General features: G+C 36.1%; 1 protein-coding gene across 2 annotated transcripts in view; it reads right to left on the reverse strand.

The window, feature by feature from the left end:
• LOC132908011 (lachesin-like) overlaps nucleotides 1-23,828 on the reverse strand; it is a 186,804-nt gene that overhangs the window by 25,764 nt on the left and 137,212 nt on the right. For both annotated transcript variants that reach the window (XM_060961530.1, XM_060961528.1), the window contains exons 4-6: nucleotides 12,348-12,533; nucleotides 11,573-11,768; nucleotides 8,825-8,953 (exon numbers count right to left, since the gene is read on the reverse strand). In XM_060961530.1, the coding sequence (XP_060817513.1) occupies nucleotides 8,825-8,953; nucleotides 11,573-11,768; nucleotides 12,348-12,533 (511 nt within the window). The remainder of the gene's footprint in view (nucleotides 1-8,824; nucleotides 8,954-11,572; nucleotides 11,769-12,347; nucleotides 12,534-23,828) is intronic.

Below are 23,828 nucleotides of genomic sequence, written 5' to 3' on the forward strand. Positions count from 1 at the left end.
ATTTTATCAAATAAATTAAATTACATTAGTACAGGTGAACCCATACTGACCTATGGACACAAACAAATTACTTGACTTACTGGACTTCTTCATAAACAAAAATATATCTCCGAGATACATTCAAGTTAATTGTTCTCTAGAGTTGTCCTCAGATCACTCACCAGTTATTGTAACAGTCGGTTCTACAATTATTGAAAATCAACCTGCTATCTGAATCTATAACAAACCAATTAATTGGTCTCACTTTAGGGAAAAATTGAAGATAAAAGGAAGTTACGAAGGTTATAGTTACGAAGGTTAGGAAGGTGTAAAGTAGCAGACATTCTGAAGTAGACAAACTTGAAGAAAACAAAATAGAAGACAAACGGAAACTAAACAACGCAACCAGAAAACCAGAAAATTTCCACAAAAGTTCAGAAATGAGTGTTTTTAAATATATTTGGATAAGCTGACTTCCACATCCCTTACAAACTACTCTCTCTGGAAAGTTCCGAACAGACTCACTAGATCACAGCAGATAATTCCTTCCATTAGTTCTCCACGTGGTGATTGGGAAAGGTGTCCCATAGACAGAGCCAACCTATTCGCTTCTCATCTAGCTACAGTATTCAAACCGTTTCTTCCCAAATCCATTTCGTGTGAAACCGAAATATTTAAACATCTCCAATCGTCAAGCCAAGCCTCTTTCCCTATCAAGTTCTTTTCTTTCCAGGAAGTCAATGCAATGATTGACAAAAATCTTAACTCTATGAAAGCCCTAGGACACGATATGATCAGCGATAAGGTGATCAAAGAATTACCGAAAAAGGGGACAGCGCTCAGCATATCCAATTTTAACGTAATCATCCATTTTTGGTTATTATCCATCCTCATGGAAACTGTCAAACATCACACTCATTCACGAACGACTGTAGTATCATACCGACCAAGCTTACTATCGAGCCTATCCAAACTCTTGGAAAAAAAGTTAAACAAACGCCTACGTACCATACTGGATGATACAGTGACGATTCCAAATCATCAATTTGGGTTTCGAAAACGGTATTCAACAATTGAACTGGTATACCGTATTACACATAATATTAGCCGGGAATTGGGAAAGAAATCATGCATTCTTACCTAAACAACAGACAATTTAAGATTTTTAGATGCTACAACTGCAGCTTTTCCTACCGAGGCTGGAGTACCACAATGCTGTGTACTTAGACCAATCTTATACTTTATCTATACGACAGACCTACTCATTTCGGCCAATGTCAATAGAGCTACATTTGCTGACGATACCGCAAGCTTAGCAGCGGATAAAAACCCCGAAGTAGCTTCTCCAGTCCTTCAGGATCACTTGGAACACAAATGAAGGCAAATCAACGCATGTTACGTTCACCTTAAAAAAACGCACATGTCCACTGGTAATGCTAAACAACACAATAATTTCAGCCATGGATACAGTAAAGCTATTAGACAGAAGATTAACTTGGAAATAAGTAAGTTCTACTTAAAGACAGTTTTACTGACTCATAGGCCAGCGTTTGAAATTAAGTCTAGAAAACAAAATCATTTTATATAAAATCATTCTAAAACCTGTATAGATCTATGGGATTCAACTGTGGGGTGCAGGAATTCAATTCCAACATTGAGATTCTACAGTGATTTCAATCGAAAACGCTCAGGCTTATTTGTAATGCCCCTCGGTACGTAAACCAATGAAACCATACACAGAAACTTAAAAATACCAAGAGTTAAAGAAGAAATTTTGAAATTCAGTAACAGCTACAATATACGCTTCACTAAGCATTCTAATCCTCTAGTCACTCAGCTTCTAAATAGAACAGACCACCGGAGAAGACTGAAAAGGCACTGTACACTGGATCTACACAACAGATTTAATTAGCAAAGGATACTTTAATCCATTAAGATATGTACCAAAAGAAGTAGTCTTACCGTAAGGTTACAAATTAAGACATCGTAATTACTAAAAAATCTTTATAAGAATTGATTGTAATATTCTACCGATTAAAAAATTCATTAATTCGTATACTTTGATAAAATTCACATACTATTGTAGTATCGTGGACGAAATGCCTAAGAGATATCGGGCGAACTATAAACAATGTTGCGAGAAAGCCGAAGTGCCGACAGGCTCATCAATGTGTCGTCGGTCCTTCAATCGAATAGTTTCATGGCGAAGGCCTATGTGACCCTGGCAACGAGCGGTTGCGGAACATGTATGTGGTGGGGCTAAGACAGAAGACAAAGGGATGCTAAGGGAGAAAGACGAATTAACAGTCAGTGTCAGTGGAGAAGCCGGAGAGTGTTAGTTGAGAAGTCAGAGAAAGAGTATTGCTAGCGTTGTCGAGAGAGTGTGGTCTGCGTAAGAGAAAGCGTTGGATCCGTGGTGACGAGAGTTTCAAATGAACTATTTAGTTGTCTAAATTATAATACGTTGTTGTGATTAGTTCACGTTAAACAACCATCGTTTCATGTTTAATCAACATCTGTTTAATTCATTCATTGTCATTAAACTAATTGTAATATAAGATACTACACTATTATGATCAGACCAAAGTATTTTAATACATGAATAAATAAAGTACATAAAACATCTATGACATATTAAGTTCTATTCCCCGAAATTCTCTTAATATATAAATTTTAACCTTCCAACTATGAAAATTTGGAATAGTGGCGGAACTAGTTATGTTCTCATAAGTTCTTCCATGTATCGTCATAAGCAATTACAAAGCGATTGTTACATGCGATACTCCAGAAATGGAAGCGGAATTGCGCGGAACAAAATAAAGCTTCGTACAATTTGTCCCAGAAGAGGTGAACTGGCCCGAAATTGTTCCACCAGCGACAGCGATTTACGGCAGTTGTAATCAGTTTGATTAACGCAGACAGCCGCGATAAATGCAGGTAGCACGATGCATCGAGGCTACTTCAATTTGCGAGGAACTCGCGAAGCCTCGACTAGCATCGCCTATTAGGTCTATTGGAAACTTGTACCCGTTGTTTTTTTCCTTTATCGATTAGCTTTCTGTCAAATGAAACTGTTGGACCGCGGTATATTACGCGTGATTCTCATGGATAATATATTGTTCAAAATGATCAAAGAAGATTGATCAAATCGTTCAATGTTGGTGCAAATATTTCAATACTATTGTCTTATTAGATCGTGCATTGCTGCAAATAAAAATTGGAAGAATCAGTAGCGTGATCAGAGACGTGAGAAGATTCGTAGCTGTAGACTAGTTGTAGAGTCGGTCAAAAGTTAGAAGTTAATCCGCACGAATCTAAATTAAGTCCTGCGAGTGAAACGGTCTAGATAGATAGCTAGTGGGCACGTTTATTTAGGGTAGAACGGTGACCCAGTAAATTTAACCCTTTAATTTTCTTGACCGAAATATTCTGCAGAAACGAGCCACCTTGCTAAATAACTTTCGGCTAATAAACACTTTGAGGTTTACTGTCTTTTGAGTACCATCGTAGAAAGTATAGGTAACCAACAGAAAACTGCAACCTTTCAGTTTTATGCTTTATAGGTGTTTTTAATAATAAAATTTAGAATTGTCGAGGGATAACTAATTGCGATTAAAGTATTAAATTATAACCAGAACTTTATTGAAACGTAGAAAGATTAATCACGAGTTCGATTAATAAAATAAACGTAGTAATTGATAAGATACTAGAACTTCTCTACGTTTGAGTTTTAATAAATTGTCATTTGGAAGTGTAACTGAAAGAAAATATTTATTCAAAAATAGAATAGAGAGATTGCTGACGAATTAAGGACCATTTAAACGGTGTTGTTTTTTGACGTAAAATAAGCTTACAAGGAAAGACATTAAGGGATTCTAGATAGAGAAGACTGCGGTTTCCACAGGATAAGTACGGTCCACGGGAAGTAGCATTTTCCTCGCTCCAGAATGAGGAAACCATGGTGTTTCTACCTTAATAAGATAACACCCAATTCCATTCTATTATTACATAGGTAAACCATGTTTTACTACGATATTCTTTCATTAATATTATTTTTGACTCTTTCTTTTATCGTATCAAAGATAATCATCGATTAAAATGCCTGCGATTGTCAAAGTTATGCAACAGATATGCTCGTTTCGTGTATTTTATACGATATTCTGTACGATCATCGTCTCACGATGAGTAAAAACGACAGATAACTATGACTAACGTGATAAATAACACGATGAACGGAGTCTCGTTCGCGTATCGTTTCACCGTTGTAAGACACGCTAATTAAACAATCGAATTTGTTTTGGTCGCGGCTAGTAAATCGCGTGTAATCAACCAACAATTAACCAGAGCTCTGTGAACGCAGCCGATGTGTCAGTTATTTCCATTCACACGTTGCTATTCAAGAGTTGTACAACAGGGGAAGCAAAATGGTGGGAAGGTGTTGGCAACGGTTAAGCAGGCTTTCTGCACAATAATGACCAGCTATTGCACAATTGGGAATTACGCGCTGAATTTGAACCACTGCATGTTTAATTCAGAAGCCAGAGATTATTAATCTGATTTTCCACTTCTGTCGCTATGTACGTACGTGTAGCGAGGATATGTTGAACATTATCAACGCGTTTCATCAAACATCAACGAACCATCTAGGCGGATATGAGTTAGACATTGGTGAGAAATATGAGAAGGTTTTTCCACGTGAACAAATGATACAAGTTTTTAAAACTCATATTGTCTGTTACGTGGAACGCAGAAAAGTTGTCGACAATATACAGGTTGGTTCACGTAACTGGGACAAGTAATATGGTTGCAATTAAAAAATTATGCGAAAGAAAAGATGCGAATCATTCAAGAAATACCATCTTTCTCACAGAGTTTTCTTACGTGCAATTTCTTTTGGAGGTCCTTTCGTTATTCTCCATTAAAAATATTGAGAAACGTTTGGTCTATAAGACGTTTTAAACAAAGTTTAGTTAACTCGAACGAAGTCTTTCTGAAAGTGCTTTGATGTTGCTTCAATACCAACATTCCACATTTTGTACATTAACTTCGATATATTCAATTTCCTACTTCCAGGAACAAATTTCTTTCACAAATTTCTCGCAGCAGAGATACGGAAAGAAATTCCTTATCAGCCAGCGAATTAACGAAAGAAAGAGTCCTGGTGGCGCTTTCATGCGAAAAGAAGCATCGTCGTTTCTCTCATAGAATAAATGTTCTATCGCGCGCGAGTACCCTTAAGATTCGTTGTAACGACCTATCTTGAAATTGTATCAAAATGAAATTTCGCGGAAGACCTTTGGAATGGCCGAATCGGACAAAAATTCGCGCCTCTCCTCTTCCTTCCCTCCGGTCACGTTTCCAGGCAACGAGGTTCTTTCGACTCGCGTCGAGGACCGCGCGCTTTTATCAAAAAAAAAAAAAAAAAAAAAGGAGGAAAGACAGAGATAGGAAACGAGGTCCTCTCGCGTTCTTCTTCTGTTTTACTTGTTCGTGGAAGATAAAAGGAGGGACGATCGTTCTCCGTTCCCAACGAAGAGACCACGTAAATTTCTCGCTTTGCGTGGCGATGTAACAATCAGAACGAGTCGAACCGGATCGATCGTAAAACCCCTTTCTCTGCCTGTCTTTGAGCGTTTCCCCGTAACACACAGACGATCCTCCAGCCATCTTCGAGATGATCCGGTTTGTCCTTCTCCTCAGCCTGGTCTCTCAATCGACAATAGCCCCGATCGCTTGAATTTCGAAGCAATAGCTCGCGAATGCAATCGTCTATACGGTCTGCGGGCACGGAGCGTATTCAATGAAATTCGATTATCCCGCACGATCTTATCGCTCGAGGGCAGGTGCAAGATCGTAGCAGGAACCTAGGTACATCCAATTTCCGGCGAAGAATTACCTCTCTCTCGGTCCTAAGACACCGAGGAACGCAATAGTAACCGCGATTTAACTCGCCGGTCATTGGCTACACCACTGATTCGCAGTTCTTTTGCTTACACGCCTTTTTTTCCAACTTGCTTGTTCGTTCACTATTCCGTTGTTGATTTGAGCTTGTAGGCTTAATTACTGTTAGATTTTATTTGGGGATTTTGTTCATTTTCAATTTTATGTGCTAGTTTCAGTTTTGAGATCTAATTGTAAGCGTGGGTTTTTAAGATTAAAGATAAGTAAATGTAAATTAACGAATTTTAAAACTGCTTCAATTACTCTTTGAACATTATAAGTTGCAATATTGCCTTTATTAAACTATTTACTTTATTCACATTTATTTTATTTGGGGATTTTGTTCATTTTCAATTTTATGTGCTAGTTTCAGTTTTGAGATCTAATTGTAAGCGTGGGTTTTTAAGATTAAAGATAAGTAAATGTAAATTAACGAATTTTAAAACTGCTTCAATTACTCTTTGAACATTATAAGTTGCAATATTGCGTTTATTAAACTATTTACTTTATTCACATTTATTTTATTTGGGGATTTTGTTCATTTTCAATTTTATGTGCTAGTTTCAGTTTTGAGATCTAATTGTAAGCGTGGATTTTTAAGATTAAAGATAAGTAAATGTAAGTTAACGGATTTTAAAACTGCTTCAATTACTTTTTGAACATTATAAGTTGCAATATTGCCGTTATTAAACTTTATTCACTATTTTTGCGTATTCCATTGGGTAGGTGCGCATTTCCTTTCTCGTGCTTATTCTTCTTTTACTTTCTATCTATATTTAGCAGTCGATATATCGTCTACAGAATAATTATATTATCTTTCTCTTTTTCCAAGATTCTGCTTTGTACACTCTATTCGTCGCGCCTTAGCTCGTTCCTACTGTTATTTAAGTTGCAATTTATCTTTACTTTCTTTTTTCCACTCCGTTACCGTCTGCAATCATCCTCTCGCTTTCCACCTTCCCACCGCTTCTTCTTCTCCGTTTCTAATACAGATACGAGTTTCCCTTTTGCAACGTTGAAATTATGTAAAGAAGGATACGATGGCTATCTTCGTGCATGCTCGCTGCAACCACACTCTTGCTTTTCTCTTTCTTCGCTTTTTTATTTCTTCTTTTTTGCTTCTTCTTCATTCGTTCTCCTTTGCCTTTGGTAGCCTAACCACGCTGTGTACATTTGGTTTGAGGTGGGACGTCCTTAAGATTGCAACTCGCGTCGGATAGGACCGCGGCTTCGCATTGTGCGCGATTCACAGAATACACTCCGTGCCTAAGTGGCGGGAATATGATGGCTTTATCGTGGTCTAGTTGCCGGAGGAATTTTATTTCTTTGTTCTATTCCTTGTGCTTTGTCAATGATGCATTTCATTTCTCGGCGTCGTGAATTTTAAGAAATTTTTATGTCCTAATGTTTCAAAGAACTCTGTTCACCTTTCCTCTTTCTTCCTTTCCTTGCAGAACAGAGAGAAATACATGGTTAAACACATAATTGAATGCCATCAATTTCGTTTCGATGGATCTTGTTTCAGCACGTAACATGGTAGCTATTTGTATTGAGACTTCAAAAAGATCTAGAATTTTTATTTTTAGAATTTCTAGTATTTTTCGGTTTTATAGAAATTTTAGACTTCCCAGGTTTTTAATGTTTGACACATATTTTAGAGATTTGAAGATTTGCGAAATTCGTATAAAATAAATATTTCTTCATTAATTACATTTCCTAAATTCTTTACGTTGCTGAACAACAAATTCATGTGTTTTGGTAGCATTGTGTAAGTCTCAATACACGTGTGTTATGAATTCCCAAGCTTTTATCTCCATATATAAAATAATTGATTCGTGAAAACACGCACGACTTATGAAGCATCAAACATTAATTTGTTTTCACGGGAAAATAAAAGTTGAAGGGTTCAATAAAAGGGCTGTAATATATCCTTACAGTGAACGATAATTTTCAAGCGCTAAAGAGTAATTGCTTTATTATTAGAACCGGTAATACTTTTGAAGTATTTATATGTACAATACATTTTTTCAAAATTTCAATCGCTACAACTTTTATAATAAAGAAGTTAAAGCATTTTTAATGAAAAATATTGTCTAGATTTCGCATTTTACCACATTTCGCGTAGGAAGAGAATTTTGTTATAACAATGTAATGATACGAGTCTGGAAGTATATTTATTTTGAATATCACGGTAGGAAACAAGTTACAAATTTGATATGTGTGACATGACGTTGAATATGTTATACGTATGATGAAGTAACTCAATTTACAGCTTCACGTGCAGTCAGCAAAGAAAACAGACGTGAGGGAGTTATTTAAATATCTCGAAGCATTGATAAACGGTTGGTTATAGATAGAATGATTATAGATCGTGAAAGATCTCTAAATAAAGAAATTATTATAGCAGGGGAGATTGGCAATCTTATTTATGACTTATCGCGTTTTTTCTAGATAAAGATTATCATAAAATCTATTAGACCATTATATAAAAAACAACAAAAATTATTACAGACAAGATCTCCACACGATTCACTCGAAACAACGGATAAACCATCACGTCAACATTGGCGATAAAATTTCTACCATTCATCGAGATGTTGTTCATCAACCTTTTTCCTATCTCCTATATTAAATTTTCTATATTAAATCGTCGTAAATAAATGACCTCAACTATTATTACACCAGGGGGATAATTAGATCGATAGTGGTGGACATTGATAAATCATGGTGCATGGTACGTGTTCAGAAACGTGTAAGAATCTCTAAAAATAAGCCAGAACCCGATAAACGGGAATTAGCGGAATCCATTCCTCGGCTATGAAGATAATCTTTGGATTACGAAGGGTGGCTGAGATAAATCTTTTCGGTGAAAATAGCTAGTGAAACGATATTAGGGCGTACTCACAGTGTACGTGCAGCATCATTCGTTTGCTGACTGATGGTGGTACTCCGTTACTCGCGATGCACAGGTAGGTACCCATCTCGCTTCTGGTTACTTTCGACAGAGTCAGCGTTTCTCCTTCAGCAGTAGCTACTGCAATACAGAGTCAGACGAGCGGAATTAAAGATTCTGAAAAATTTTGTGAGTCGCTTGTCGAATGGGTGATTTCTCGAGAAATCGAAACGCAAACTTACCAATGTGAATTATTTACGTAGATCTGAGCTTTTTTCTTCACTAAACGAGCATAGTGATATTTTATGGAAAATTAATTTGTAAAGGTGCTGTCAATTAGAGCAATAAAAGTGAGAAGTTTATTTGGAGACTGGTTGCTTAAAAAATGATTCATTCGAATTCGTGCAAGTAATATTTTCGCTGATTCGAAGGATTTCTCGGTCGAATAAATTTGCAAGTTTACTTTCGGTGAATCAATACGAAAGATAAAGACTAAATATATAGTTTATCAAAACTTGTCTGTTTTCCTTACTGTTTGTTTGAATTTCAGAATTTTGACATATAAAGTGTAATGCTTCAATTGAATCTCGATGTCAATGGAAAGCTACTTACACGGTTGATTCGTTCAACCTTATCGAGTAAATAATCGAATTGGCTCTATTACTAATCAAACACATTGGATTAGATGCGATACGAAGCTTAAGGTTCCGCTATCGTCCCGTTCAATTCAACACATCGATACTACTTGCTCGAACTCCTCACGAAGTGCGAGCGAACAGCTGAGGGTGAAAATGCAGTTTCACCTTCGCTTGCGAATCAGCATTTCTCTCGACGAAATGAAAATACTCTATTGTTTTATGCAAAAGAATGCATTATTGTCTCTAAAAAATATCATCTTATTTCCTACTGCATTCCCGATAATAAATATTTTTCTAAAAATTAAAAGATTTTTTTGTTGAGGAATCCATGGACCCTATATTTGAATAACTAAAGTAATCTCGAAAAATATCAAAGAAGAGAGGAGTAAAAGTAGACCGGTTCTTCGAACAGACATGCTTGCGTTACAAGTCTTTTGTACTGAAACTCGATCTTACCTTTAAATTGGTACTATTTCTCAAAAACGTATACTTGAATTCTTCTATGAAATTCTACGAATTCAACAGACGAAGCGATTCGAAGTGGAAATAAAACTGGAGGACTTCACAAGATAATGCGAGTAACGTGAGTTTATACGTATACTGCTGAAATTTTTATTCTTCAAATTATTTCTAATATTTCGCTATCTAACACAAAAAAAATGCGCGTGCTTTCCTTGAAAAGAAACTTCAAGAAACGACGTGGGATCTTTTTTCACAAATTGACGCGTGGTTTCATATTTGTCACGTCTAGTGAATAATCTACTATGAATGAGATTAGAATTTATATGTTCTATTATCTTACGACGTTAAAGTATGAATTATTTTCCTTAAATTGTTTACGTCTATAGCGTGCACGTCGAGTTTGAAAATTACTTCTTCGCTGAGAATATATCAAATTACTGGTTCATTCAATGGCTGTCAAAACTCTACTTAAGTCGGCATTGTGACAAGTATCGAGGCGACGAATATTTGCATGATTCGATGCAACGAGGAGGAAAACATTGAAATATGAGTGGCGACAGTTTCGTTTCGCTCACGAGTTCAGTAGCCTGAGGAATTATCGTATATCTTACACTTTAAAATCGATTTCATAATCACCGAAGTATGAAAATAAGCGAAAATTATCATGCAAACTATATTACGAATGTGAAAAAATTTGTCGCAAAAAGAGAAAAGTATGTTGGGATGTTTTAACTCGTTGGATGTACCATCATACGTCGAATGCGTCGACTTCGTAAAAGTTAATTTATAAAAGTTCGTTTGATTTTTGCTGTAATTTATTCCATTTTTAACACAGAAAAACTTCTATTGTTTGAAATTTTAATCACAAGATGCATGAATTTGCTGAAATTTCGCTTGTACCACATATCAGTTGACACAGTTTCCACGAACAGAAAAGGGGAGCTCTTCAAAAAGTTGTGATTTATGAATTGAAATGTACGAGGTGAAGTTGATGAATTGACTTCAATTTCGATATTATCCCTGTTTTCCGATTTCAATCTGATGTTTTATACGAGCCGCTTTACTTACATCGAAAATATATTATCATATTATATACACGCCATTGGCATCGCCATTTCGCAATCTTTTCGCATACTCAAAGTCGATCCAAGTAACATATAAATCGTCATTTATTCACTGTTGATTGACTATAATGGAAATTATACAGTATCGTTATTTTCAAAATTGCTGATATTTTTGTATGAATACTGAAATCATTGATAAAACCGAAGGATACAAAAAGATTACTATTAATATAAATCACAAATAAAATTCCAAAAGCCCATACATATTTTCCATGGAATATCCAGTAATTTGATCATATTTACATATAATACCTGTCATGTAAAACCGTGAAAGAAAATTTAATAATGAAAATGGAGCTGAAATAATTGAAATATCAGGTAGAATAATATTTTCGAGATGTTTAATCCGAGTTACGCAATTGGTAATCAAAAACGCAACTTATAAAGAGTATTATCTTTTTCAAAAAATGATCGTATTAAAGAAATACAACCAGTGCAAAAATACTCGACGTATTTCCAACTGATGTAATGAAGATAAAAACCGAACATAACTGGAGACGCAATCACGGGTTTGTAGGTTTTGTAAACATACTCACTTTTCGTTTTGCCACCGGACGATCCGGCACGGGAAATAATCTCGGCGCCATCTTCTCGCTTCCATACGATCTCAGGTTTTGGATAGCCGCGAGCCTTGCAGACCAGTTTTGCGGATCCGCCCTCAGGTACCATCAAGTCGTTCGAGGTCTCTTCGGATATTATGTCCGGCGGTATCACCACTTCTAGAAACGCGCTCTGTAAATTCAATACACCAAGGTATCGGTATTATCATGCTCTATTGCAGAGAGAATATGGCAATATTATCATATAATCCGAAAAAGGATAATTCTTTAATTTCATGAAATCAACGAATTATTTTCGTTTAATAGCTCGATCTAGGGGAATCGTGATAATGTATTTTAACTTCTGGCCTCGAAGACGTTTAATTATTAAGCAGATTTTAATTAAGCTGGGACAGGAAACGGTCATATTTCTGCCATGTAAATTCCGAAAATTTTAGAACATAATTCGTTGGAATTTAGCCACCTCCGTCTATGCGGGTGCAGACCGTCGGAAAACACTACTTTCACCAAGCACAGAACGGATTTCACTTTGAAATGAATGCCTTCCATACCAAAGCATTGCGTACAATAAAAATCTGACCCGGATCTACGGTAAAAAGATTCTCTACTTCTCCGACCATTTTCCTTTCCTTTCCCACTCTTTCTCCGCTCTTCTTTTTTTCTTCCTTTCTTTATTTTTTTTTTTCATTTCATTTCTTTTTTTTTTTTCTTATTGCACGACTTGTTATTTCAAAGGATAATTTATTCGTACCTGACTCTTCATAGGATCCGTGTTGACTTGACACATGTAAATGCCTCGATCTTCTCGGCGTACCCCACGAATATTCAACGTCCACGTGTTGTAGTCACTGTGTGTTACTGATAAACGCGCGTTGTTCGTGATCACGTGTTCGTGAATCGCCAGGACTGCCTTGGTGTCTGCTTTGATCCACGCCACCTGGCCTCACAAACCCATTTCTTAACACACTGCGCTATTTCTTCGTCCATATGCACGGTACCGCTTACGCGGCACTGGCGAAAACTTATCGCTAACAATATGCACAGACTCGATGTTTTAATACCTTAATTGCTAGATAATTCCGCGTAGAACTCGTTTTCGAAACGATCTCGACTCGTTTCATATCCTTTGTCATGGAAATGAAACATGCTCGAATTCGAGTTTATCCATAATTAATCGATGAAAGTGATTGCTCGTCGTTAAAATTCCTTTCCTTTTTGAATGAAAAGTTCATAAGAACGAAACTAGCGATTATAAATACATTGTTACTTAAGACCATCCTTTAATATCCCTTTTAATATTCTTTAAGATTATAGGCTATGATTTGGAATAGTTTTTTACGTAATAGTTGACATTTTTATAAAAGTAGTCTTTAGGGCATTACGTTACGTTTCGGATTAATTCCATGTAAAAAATTGAAAAAAGAAAACCGAACGAATGATCGAACTGGAAAATACTTGCTCTAGAATGAAAAATGTGCGGATGTGCCATTTTTATCGTCGCTATTTTCAACTAGTTTTATCACGTTTCAAGAGCATTAAAAATTTCAAACTATTGAACAAACTTATGCAGGAAAAATATAATTACGTAACGTTGCGCTTATGAGAAATATGATAGGAGAAGATGCGTTATAGAAAGATAAACTTCATTATACCGTAGTTTGTCTTTCCCTCTGGTTTTTCTATCCTTAAACAGAAAATACAACTCGTTCCAATTGCATGATGATCTTGCATTTTAGAATAGTGAGAATAATATTCGTTCCACTATTTTACCTTTCCCGTTTACACAAGTATCTATAAATTAAATTTCGCACTTGATTTAACTATCGATTGTACGAATGTTTTTACAACGCGTTATTTTATAGAAATTCTTTTAAATTGGCAAGATCAAAGGAATTCACAATCCTGTCAAAGAGTAATTAAAGTTTCTCTCTAGCATTTAAGCATGCTCCATTTCCGCATGGATTTTATAACGCTATAAAGGTTTAATCAGTTTCGTAATAATAAAAGGACGAATTGATTCTTTTTGTAATACATATGCTTGCAGAAGAACTTAACAAAGATTTATTTATAAGGAATATACTGTTTAGTACAGAATACGTTGTTTTCTCAGAATACTGATATTAATGTTAACGTAGATGTTTTTTAGTATTCTTCTGCAAAATATGTATCGGACCAAGCATTTTAATCTCTTAGTATTTTCCTGCAAAACTTATTTATTAAATATCAGACTTCTAATATTTTTATTTTCTTCTTTTATACGATAATTAATTTTTTTCTGAATTCATTATATCTATTTCCCTGTTCAAAGTACCTAAAGAAACTTCCTATATCGTATTTTCTCAATTTCAATTTCTGAGATCGTTAATTCTTAACATCTCGTTGTGTAGGATATTTTTTATCTTATTTTAAAAACGTATTATATCTGCATGTATTAATGATATTAGATTATATATATATAAACTATAATTTTTTACATTGAGAAATCCTACGACGACTAAACTACGAGACACCTACAATATCAACGAGGCATTTCACATCATATGCTTAAACTTAAATTCAATCGATTATTTCTCAGATAAACTTTCTTTAATTGTTCTTGATGATTGTCAGATTTTATATCTTTATACAACCGAGTAATCTTCTCAATAGATAGACTTTAATTTTAATATTGATTAGTGCCATCATTACAATTAAAAAGAAATATTTCAAACTTAATTAACCAATATGCGTAGAAGTGCGCTTTGTTTAAACACTTTATCGACCCTCAAAACCCAGATATTTCACCGCAATGCGAAAAATATTATTCAATTTTACTAAGCTATACCGTGAAGGCAACAATCCGAGATACAGTAGACGAAGTTCATTTTCCAACGTCAACATTTTCCTTCCGAATGCAGCTCGGTCTCCTATAGATGTACGCGAAGTTTTGGCGGGAAGTTTTCTTATTTCGCATAGATATTATTGGCACGAAATTGAACCGGCGGCATGTCGAATATTTGACCTCGCGTCGCTTTGATAGGCTATCTATCAACCAACAAAAGAGGTCTGCGGTTCTTATCGATAACTCGAAAGCGGAGTGTACAGAGAAGGCAGCTGGAGAGGTTTACGGAGAAGCTGTGAGGGTTGAGGTGGAGGATCGCGTTTGGAAGCGGCAGTGGAGAGACAGAGAGAGAGGGAGAGAGAGAGAGAGAGAGAAAGAGAGAGAAAGAGAGAGAGGGAGGTAGAGAGAGACCAACCAGTAGCTAGAAGCTAGAGAAAGCGGGGTGGAGGGCTTTGAGTGTTTGGTAGTGACGGCCCTGTGAGTGCCTCCACTTATAATACATTATACGAGGATAGTAAACCCTCTTCTCCCTTTCCTTCTACTTGCCCTTCGCCTTCCTGAGCAGCTCCAAAAACGAGCTCTCTTCGGGAACTGAAAAAGTCCCCCGGACGACAGATGCGCGCGATTCTGAAACATTTATGCCACTTTCCCGCCCCTCGGTGTCCTATCGTCCTCTGCGATGGACCTTTTGCTTTTACGTCGTTCTTCTTTTCGAGATTCATCGATGGATGATTAATCTGTTTTGGGATATCGAGCTTTGGAACTTCCGAACACTATAAACACGTGTATCCGTCGATCCTAGAATTAATTTCGTTCGATTGCACGGGGCCATTTGCCCAAAGGCTATTATTTGGTATTTGGTATGATAGGATATTGTTTAACACTTTTCAGTTTGCGGCAATATCTGGTTTAATTTATATCTTCCTTTAGGGTATTAATATTTAAAAAGATCCCCAATAATACAATATTTATAAAACGATCCATTATTTTCCATTATTATCCATTATTATCCATTATTTTATAAAACCATCACACCGTAGTATTGTGTTATTTCATTTTAATAATTTTATAGTTTCATAAAAAGCACCACCCTTATCATCCGCTGGTTGTAATTAACGGTTTCTCATTGCCTACGTTACTGTTTTATTTAAACAGCTCCACAGCCTTTTCATAAATTTAAGCTCCGCGTACATGCCTAAGGAAACTGCGTCGAAACGCGGAACGCTTGTCGGTTCCGAGGCTCCACCTCTTTCTTTCGATCTTTCAACGAGCTGGCTGGTCGAAATATTCAGGGAAAGTCGAAAGTCGCGGTACGATCTTCGCTCAGAGGATCGTATACACGAAAGAAGGGAAACCCCTTTCTCGTTCGGAAAACTCTTCGCCGTTTGGCCGCGAAATCCACCTCCGAGGAAGGGTTGAGAACTATTGGATTTAAGAAGCTGCGTGAAACGTTAAAATTGTTTATTCTTAAGACTTTTTAGTATTTTTGAAGACGCTTTGTCATTTTGAAATATTGTAACGTTTTAGAGCTACGAAATTAGTTAAAAGTCATGGTGAAGTAGACGTGACCGGAAACGTTAAGTGCCGCAGCAAAATTAGCTCTTTCCGGTGCTGTTGCGTCTGTGAGAACAAGAAAGTAGAAGACATAAGAGAAAACAAACTTGAAGGAGCTTGCACATATAGGAGAGAGGGAGAGGGGAGAGTAATAACGATGGAGAAAGGAAAAAGAACGATGTGGAAGAGGAAAGGAATGATCTAGTAACGGTGTCTCGCGAGCAGTCGCAAATTTGCAGCACAATGAGCAGTCCACGACTTTAAAGGGCTGAACTCTATGGAAACGAGTTTATCTTAAGCGAAAGACGCCTTCCGCCTAATGCAGTTTTCCCTACGCATTTTCAACTGGCGATCGGTCTGGCGGCCTCGTACCTTTGTCGAGGGTGAAAAATAAGGACTACTAAAGGAACTTGAAGCAAAAGGAAAAGTGAAGAAGAAAAAGGATAGGAAGCGTGTACACGGAGAGAAAGATAGAAAGCGAGAGAGAAGAATAGATAGGATAAGAGGATGGGAGCGTGGATAGACGACGATGGAGCAGACGAAAGGCGAAAGAGAGCGAAACAGAGGAAGGGGGAAGGACGTGGAACCCTAGTCAGATATAATATCACACTATGTGCACCTATCTACCGTGGTCTCCATTCTCGGCCCTCTTTCATATGCAAAACCATCGTCGGCGCTCTATTGTGGCGCATTGTGGGATCAGGAGCCTCGTCGGTCCAGTCTACCACACCTCGTTTATTTCCCGCCATCTTCTGGCTCATACCCTCCTTCCACGACCACCTAACTTCTCTCTTTCGTCTTCTTTTTCATCCTTCTTCTCGTTTTCTTCCCTGCCTTATCCCCTTTTCTCTGTTCGTACGACTGCATTCTCCCCTGTTCACCGACTATTCTTTTATTTTCTCGACTTCTGTTTTCGGTAGCGAGCTACGGCTGTTCCTTTCAACGGCATGCAGATAAATGGATAAGCTTGCTAATTAAAAGTTTCGCAGGGCCCGATCCCTTTCTTCGTATCCTGCTGCTGCTTCCTGTCGTCACCCCTCCTCTCACGCTGTCTAATGTTATTTCATCGTCTTCCTATTCTCCTTCATCCGTTTCCGTTTCTTCTGCTTGCATTTGGCCTCTCTGCTCGCGCTTCGTTATATTCAAACGGCCACCGGTTCTATTTGGTTGTCGCTGCCGGCCGGCTTTACGCTCGAGATTTCAGAAAGCATTATTCCCTCACTAGCCTTTGTTCCCCGGCCTCTGCTTTTTGCAACTGGGGACAACTTTAAATGTTAGTATTTATTACTGCAGAGTGCTCGGTTCGCAGCAGATTACTGTGACGGTTTTACACATGCAGCATCGCGCGATTAACCGATTGTATCAAGCGACCCTTATGATATTGTGGCTTACGCGTCTACAGCTACACGTGACCGTCAGTTTTCTTCGTCATCATCGGCTGTTTTCATCGGCAGAAGGGTTGCATGGTTTGTTGAATCCCGTCGCTTGGTTAACGATTTACCTTGCTTCGACCTGTTGGCTGTTTTATTTTACTTGTTTTCGGATTTATTTCTTCTATTTATTTCTCCTTACCGTCGAAAGACCTCGCAACTTTGTAGCGATTAACCACGAAAGTTTTTTTTTATAAAAATGTCATCCTTCTACTATGGTATCGTGTCTATACTATGCGAAATGAATTTTAGGTTGCTCGTTTCGAGATTAATTTGTTGGTTCTTTGACATTACACGGTTCGACAGCCTTGCAGCGCTAAGCCATGCGAGCTACCTATATCATATAAAATAAGAGTCTATCTTCAAAAGATAGCTTTATAAAGCTTAAGTTTTGTCTTTGTAGAATTATACAAGGATTGGTTGTTTCGAGATATTTAATTCCTAATATTCTTCTTTGTGAAGCCCTAATTAGCGCTGATGTTTATGCTTTTCTCGAGGACATAGTAATAAAGTTGCGCCCGTCTTTTATATGTAAAGTAGCTTCGTAATTGACGTTTCTTTGGTTCGTACTTTTATCAAAGTTTTTTCCCTTTCATTTCTTTGTATGTATGGATAATACACAGGATATTTCTATAGTATCTGTTCCTAATAAATTTGTTACAGAAATACAGTCGGTTGATTTGTCGCGTCAGCTGTTTGTAAATGGAATTGATGTGTAGATGTCCTTTTTTATTCTTAACTTACGTTAATTTAACTTAGTATATTAAATTAGTCTCTCAAGGATTAAAATAATGTCAACGGGATATTTTAATTTATCATTTTGATCAATCCATTCTATTTTTGCATGTAATTTAGAAATAAATGGGATATACGTAATCTAGAAATAAAATATCTAGTTAGTCACCTGCTTTTATGCGTTTTTATTCGTCAAATTCAATATTGGGAATCGACGGGACTATCGTTTCTTTGAAATATAGCCGTTTTTATGCAATTTTTTCATAATTAATAGGCATAACACGATATTGCAAGGAACCGTCAATAAACGACAGATTCGAACTTTTTCTTCGCGTTTATAACGAAATTTATGTACGCCAGACCAATGACAGATCGAAGATAAAATAGAGAAAGGTACGTGACGACCATCGTCGATAGGAAATAATACTTCTAAAATATGACCTGGATTGCTTTTATTTCTCTCCTATTCTGTTTGTTTAGGTAATAATCCTTTGAAATGTTGGTAGCATACTTTTATTGTATAGGTTAAATATAATATCAATATCGAACGTAAGTCACAGAAAGCAATATAAAAATTATTTGAGAAATCTTGATACTTCTTTGGGACAAAAATCGTTTTTGAATAATTTTCACTGCTTGTAGAAAACGTTTTATCGAGCATGTAGGATTTTTATAAGTTAAGCTTTCAAACGAGATAACAATTCCTATAAATTTTAATAATTTCTCAATAGTTTTTCAAGTTCACTTCATTTTTCGTAAATGTCAAAATATTTATTATAGAAAATACATAAGTGTATTTAGTGTTTCCAACTTTATGAGATATATTTCTTTATGGACGATCAGTGTATTGTTTGAATCATCGGCTACAAAATTCATCGGATACTTCATGTAGTTCACATGTTATGCTGTTAATTAAACAGATTACTTCGCGGCGTGTACCAAGGAGATATGAATTTTGAAACCGTCTGCTTTTGATACATGTACATTAGTCCGAGGCAAAGGCTTAACTTAATCTTCCCGACTTTGACGTAATTAGTATCATGCGCTAAACAAGATAAAATTTGGCGGAGTATATTTATGAATCTGTACATTTCTTCCCTTGGATTTACCTCATTTTTCAACTTTCGATTAACTGTTTCATATTCTCGGATTCCGGCAATCTCCTGTACAACTTGTATTGATGCCTTTAATATAAGTATTCGTTTAAATCACGGTTTTATCTTGCCTCCATTTTATTCGTTTCGACAAACGAGTAACATATATTTCAGATACGCTGATCCGTGAGTATTGATCGCTATAGGGAATTTTCTCGATTCAACGTTTTATTTAAAAATAGGAAAGGGACGAACCAATGATTTTCTTCCATTCTGGCTTGCAATTTTTTATATATTACTATTCACCGACAATATCAAAGATTTTCAACTGGAGTCGTAATTTTTGTTAACAGTAAAAATGCAATTTTGTGAAGCGAAGCACATAATCTATACAATACAAGGTATCCCGATATTGAGAAAATTAATAAAATTACTCTATCGAGGGAATCACTTTTCAAACATTTTAAAAACAATTACAAATTATATTTAAAAAATTTTGATATTTAAACGTATCAAAAACGAACGAAAGAGTTTCTTCGGGACTTGGCTATAGAGTCTCCACCAATTCCATACAAACCCTGATAATTCCACTAGAGAAGGCGTCTATCTTATTAGAAATTCCTTCGTCGAGCGTCTGTCACAAGACTCTCTAATCTTTGGACTTGGAGGTTCTTCATTTTGTAGAATTTCAATTTCGCAGGAACCATTCTTTACAAAATCGTACTTTCTCCTAAACATTGCGGCATATTGTGACGCGCACACTTAAGTGCGTTTAAGACGGACCACGTTTTATGGCTAGTCATGTATGTTTCAACCACGATGAACGAGTAATTGTTTTAACGCGTGAAACGCAATACGATTTTCCGTGCCCATAAAAGTGTTTCGTCCTTTTTTTCTTTTACAATGAAAACGGTTATTTTCTTCGTTTGCGATTACTTGTTCAGTCATTTTTCCTTTTTTTTCTTTTGACTATAGTAGTAAATAATTCTTTTGCGATGAGAAAGAGAATGGCAAATGTGCGACGCTCGCTCATAAATCTCTTTAAAGACCGTGTGCGAGAGGAGCAATGGATATGGTAATAATAGATTATAAACAACGGAGTGGAGCTATTTCAGAATTGTCACAGTGAATTTCGAATTTTATCTTGAGGTTCTGTTATACTGCATACGACAGGCTTTCGTTGAATGCGAAGCTTTATGCGTTTTGACGGATCAGCTTCCGATGTCTCGTGATTTTCGTTCAAAACGAGCCGGTGCTTTGCTTAATAATTCGCCGTGGAGCTGTTAAAAATCGTTTGAGAACGATGAATTCAATCTAATATTTCTGGCGATTCGACCATTAATAATAATTCGACGATTGAAGAGAACCCGTTAAATTGGTTAAATCTATCAATAATTAACGCTACGAAGTGTTTTTAGCAGTTAGTAAATAACTGAAGCGACACTTAATTTCGTCCGATCCTTAAAAAGAATAATAGAATTGTAATTTTTATGGCACTATTTCCTTTCGTTCAATTTCGCGAAATTGGTACTTTAAAGTTTGTTCATAATGGAATAGTCTTTCATTTTTCATTTTCTATTTTCGTGGACTCTTTAACTCGATGATAAATCTTACCAACATTATCTTAATTTATTCTCTGCTTGTTACTGTAATTCAAATATTTGACAAAAAATATCTTACGTTTGTTATATATTTTATAGACATCATTTAACCCTTTCGTTCCAAAGTTATTTAATAACTGTAAACGTTTGTCTATCATTTTTCTACCTAGCGCATCATCTATTATTTTCTAATGATATTTTATCCAATGTAAGAAGAATTCAAAATAAGAATGAATATTTCGTTCGATAATTTTAAAGATGCCAGTACAATTATAGTGGAAACGAAGGGGTTAAATGAATTTTTAAACGCTCGGTTTTCTCATCAGCTTAATTTATTAGTTCACTTTACTATTTCTTATTAATTCATTTACTAGTTTTTATTTCTCTACATTCATTCTATAAAATCTGACATCACGTGTTCTCTAACATACACCTGATATCTAGAGCCTCTTTTACTTTCTATCTTCTACCAACGATTAATCCGCCTCTTTTATTAATCTTATTTAATCTAAATTAATGCTTATTGAAAAACATGCTCATGCAACCTCTGTCATCACCTTCTGTTATCATATAATCATGCATCAAGGCATGCCTTTTATAAGTGAGAATTCATAGATACGCTAAGAACAATCTGATATTCAACACTCGACTCGATCGTCGAGACCCCGCTATTACTTACGACGCATAACACATCTTAAACATTGTGCACTCAACTGTCGTCCAATGCAGCTTGCATCATATTTCATCCCACGAACAAACAGTTTCAAGTGTGTTGTGCAATTGTGGAAAAACGTTTTGTGCGACATACGTCTGTGCGTTTATATATAGATCATATAAAATTTTTCTCCGTGATGAATCAGCGGCCAACCGTCAAACCTAATTTCGTGTTTGTAGAATACCTTCTTTTCGTATTGGAAAGTACTAGGTTCAGTAACGGGACGAATAAATTTTTGCTCGAACGATATTAAAACTTACGGTGTATTTTTTCGGTTTACTCATGGTGCTTTCGATATATATGAGTACTATAATTTAATCCGCTGTGATAATAAAAGTATAGTTACTGCAGTGATTAAACGGTGGCCATGTAATAATTATAAATATAGAATATTAAATTTTTTTAAATAAAATTTTGAATATAGTAAGAAAGCTTTATTACGGTAATTGTAATAAAATTTGATACAATTTTTCAGAAATTTGATAATGCTGAAATATTCTAGAAGATTCACGATTTTGAAAAAGAATTTGTTATGTAAAAATACTTTCGATTAACTCCTTGGAAGAAATTTGCGAGCATACAATAATTATCACGAGGAATTTCACGAAAGATCTGTCGGAAGTTGTAACTAGTTGTCACGTTCCGGTATGTCTGGGCATCGCCAATGTTTCGTTCTGGAAGTTCCAATTATGGCGTTTAAGCATCGAAGCTTAAATCTAAAAAGCCAAGAAGCCATTTATCATTGCAGTAGAATATCAAAATTAATTTTCTTGAATACACAAAGGATGATGTTCCCTCAAATGAATTTCCAAGATAAGATTCCAAATTCTCTTGGCTAATTTATCTTTGAATTACCTGCAGCGATTATTTCTCATTTCATATTAAAGTTTTTGCTACGCAAGCTTGAACATAAAATATTTCTCGATTGCAATACGATGAAAACTGATGATATCAGCAGTCCGTGCGGAAAAGCGAAAATCATCATGGTGAAACTTGTATTTCTAACTGGTATATCGCACTATAGTATACATTTATTGCCGGCTATTCATCGGCGCGTGAATGAAGATTAAGCTTTTCGAGTACGCTTGTTTAAGTTGCTCGTCTTGGTGGATACACGCCACCACGAACAACCACTACGGAAGAATATTCACCGAGGCTTTCAGAGAGTTGCGTGAAGGAATATTCGAGCTGGAAATGCGAAAAATATCAGCTCGTGAGAAATCTGATGTGAGGTAGCTTGAAAATTTCTCGAGAGCATTTTCGTTCAAAGGAAACACTGTGTTTAAAATTTCCACTGCTATATCAAACCTTCTATATTTACCTGTCGTTTGCAATTTCTTTTTCTATTAGTACAGTGATTTAAACGAACTTTAAAAAAAAAGAATAGATCGAAATTTTTTGTGTGGTATCGAAAAAAAATTCCGAGAATTTCGTGATATATGAAATATCTCCATAGAAACCCCGATAAATGAATGAAAAATAAAATTTGAAGAATAAAAATTTTCTAGTTTCATTTCTTATTTGTTTAACACTTTTCCCTGCGTAAGTCGAAAGATATCAGATGGTTAGGCCAGAGTGATTTGTCATTCAGCGTATTCGCAAAGGGGCAAAGATACTCGGCGTGTTTACGGCCGTATATATGCGCATACATTTGGCGCAAGACTTTAACCGGGACTCTTGATCATGAGGATGAAAATGAAAATGATAATTTGTCGTATACGAATCAGCAAGTCAAATAGCAGCAAGTTAGGCAGGTTCGCGCCTTCGGCCGCATCTCGCTGCGCTCGAGAAAGAATGATGATTTTCTTTCGTGGAACAAGCGATAATTGAAATTATGCATGCGTTTCCGAAACACATTTCTTTGTCTCGCCTTTCTCCGCGTATCAATTTCATTCTCGTTTCGGGCACTTCGAGACTTCGTTCAAACTGTTTTCGAATTGATGAAAATAAGAATGAATATTATTTATAATTATTTAAAGAGGAATGAATTTTTATATCATTTTTAGAATCATTCCATTCGTCACCTTCGTTACGATAGTAAGTAATAAAAAAAAATTAAGAGGAAGTAGGGAACACCTTTAACTTCAGAAAATTCTTTTAGGAATACTTTCTCCATTTGGAAAGGTGCAAACGAGTGCAGCGTGGAAACAGCGAAAGGAAGAAGGTGGATCGCAAACCCTGTTGGCAAAAAGAATCATTCATTTGCCGAGTTATAAAGTTTAAGGTTTCAAGGCTTAATTAAAGTCTACAGGGCAACTTTCGTCGAAAATCTCTTCGAAAAG

Source organism: Bombus pascuorum, chromosome 6, assembly GCF_905332965.1.
Source record: "Bombus pascuorum chromosome 6, iyBomPasc1.1, whole genome shotgun sequence".
NCBI lineage: Eukaryota > Metazoa > Arthropoda > Insecta > Hymenoptera > Apidae > Bombus > Bombus pascuorum.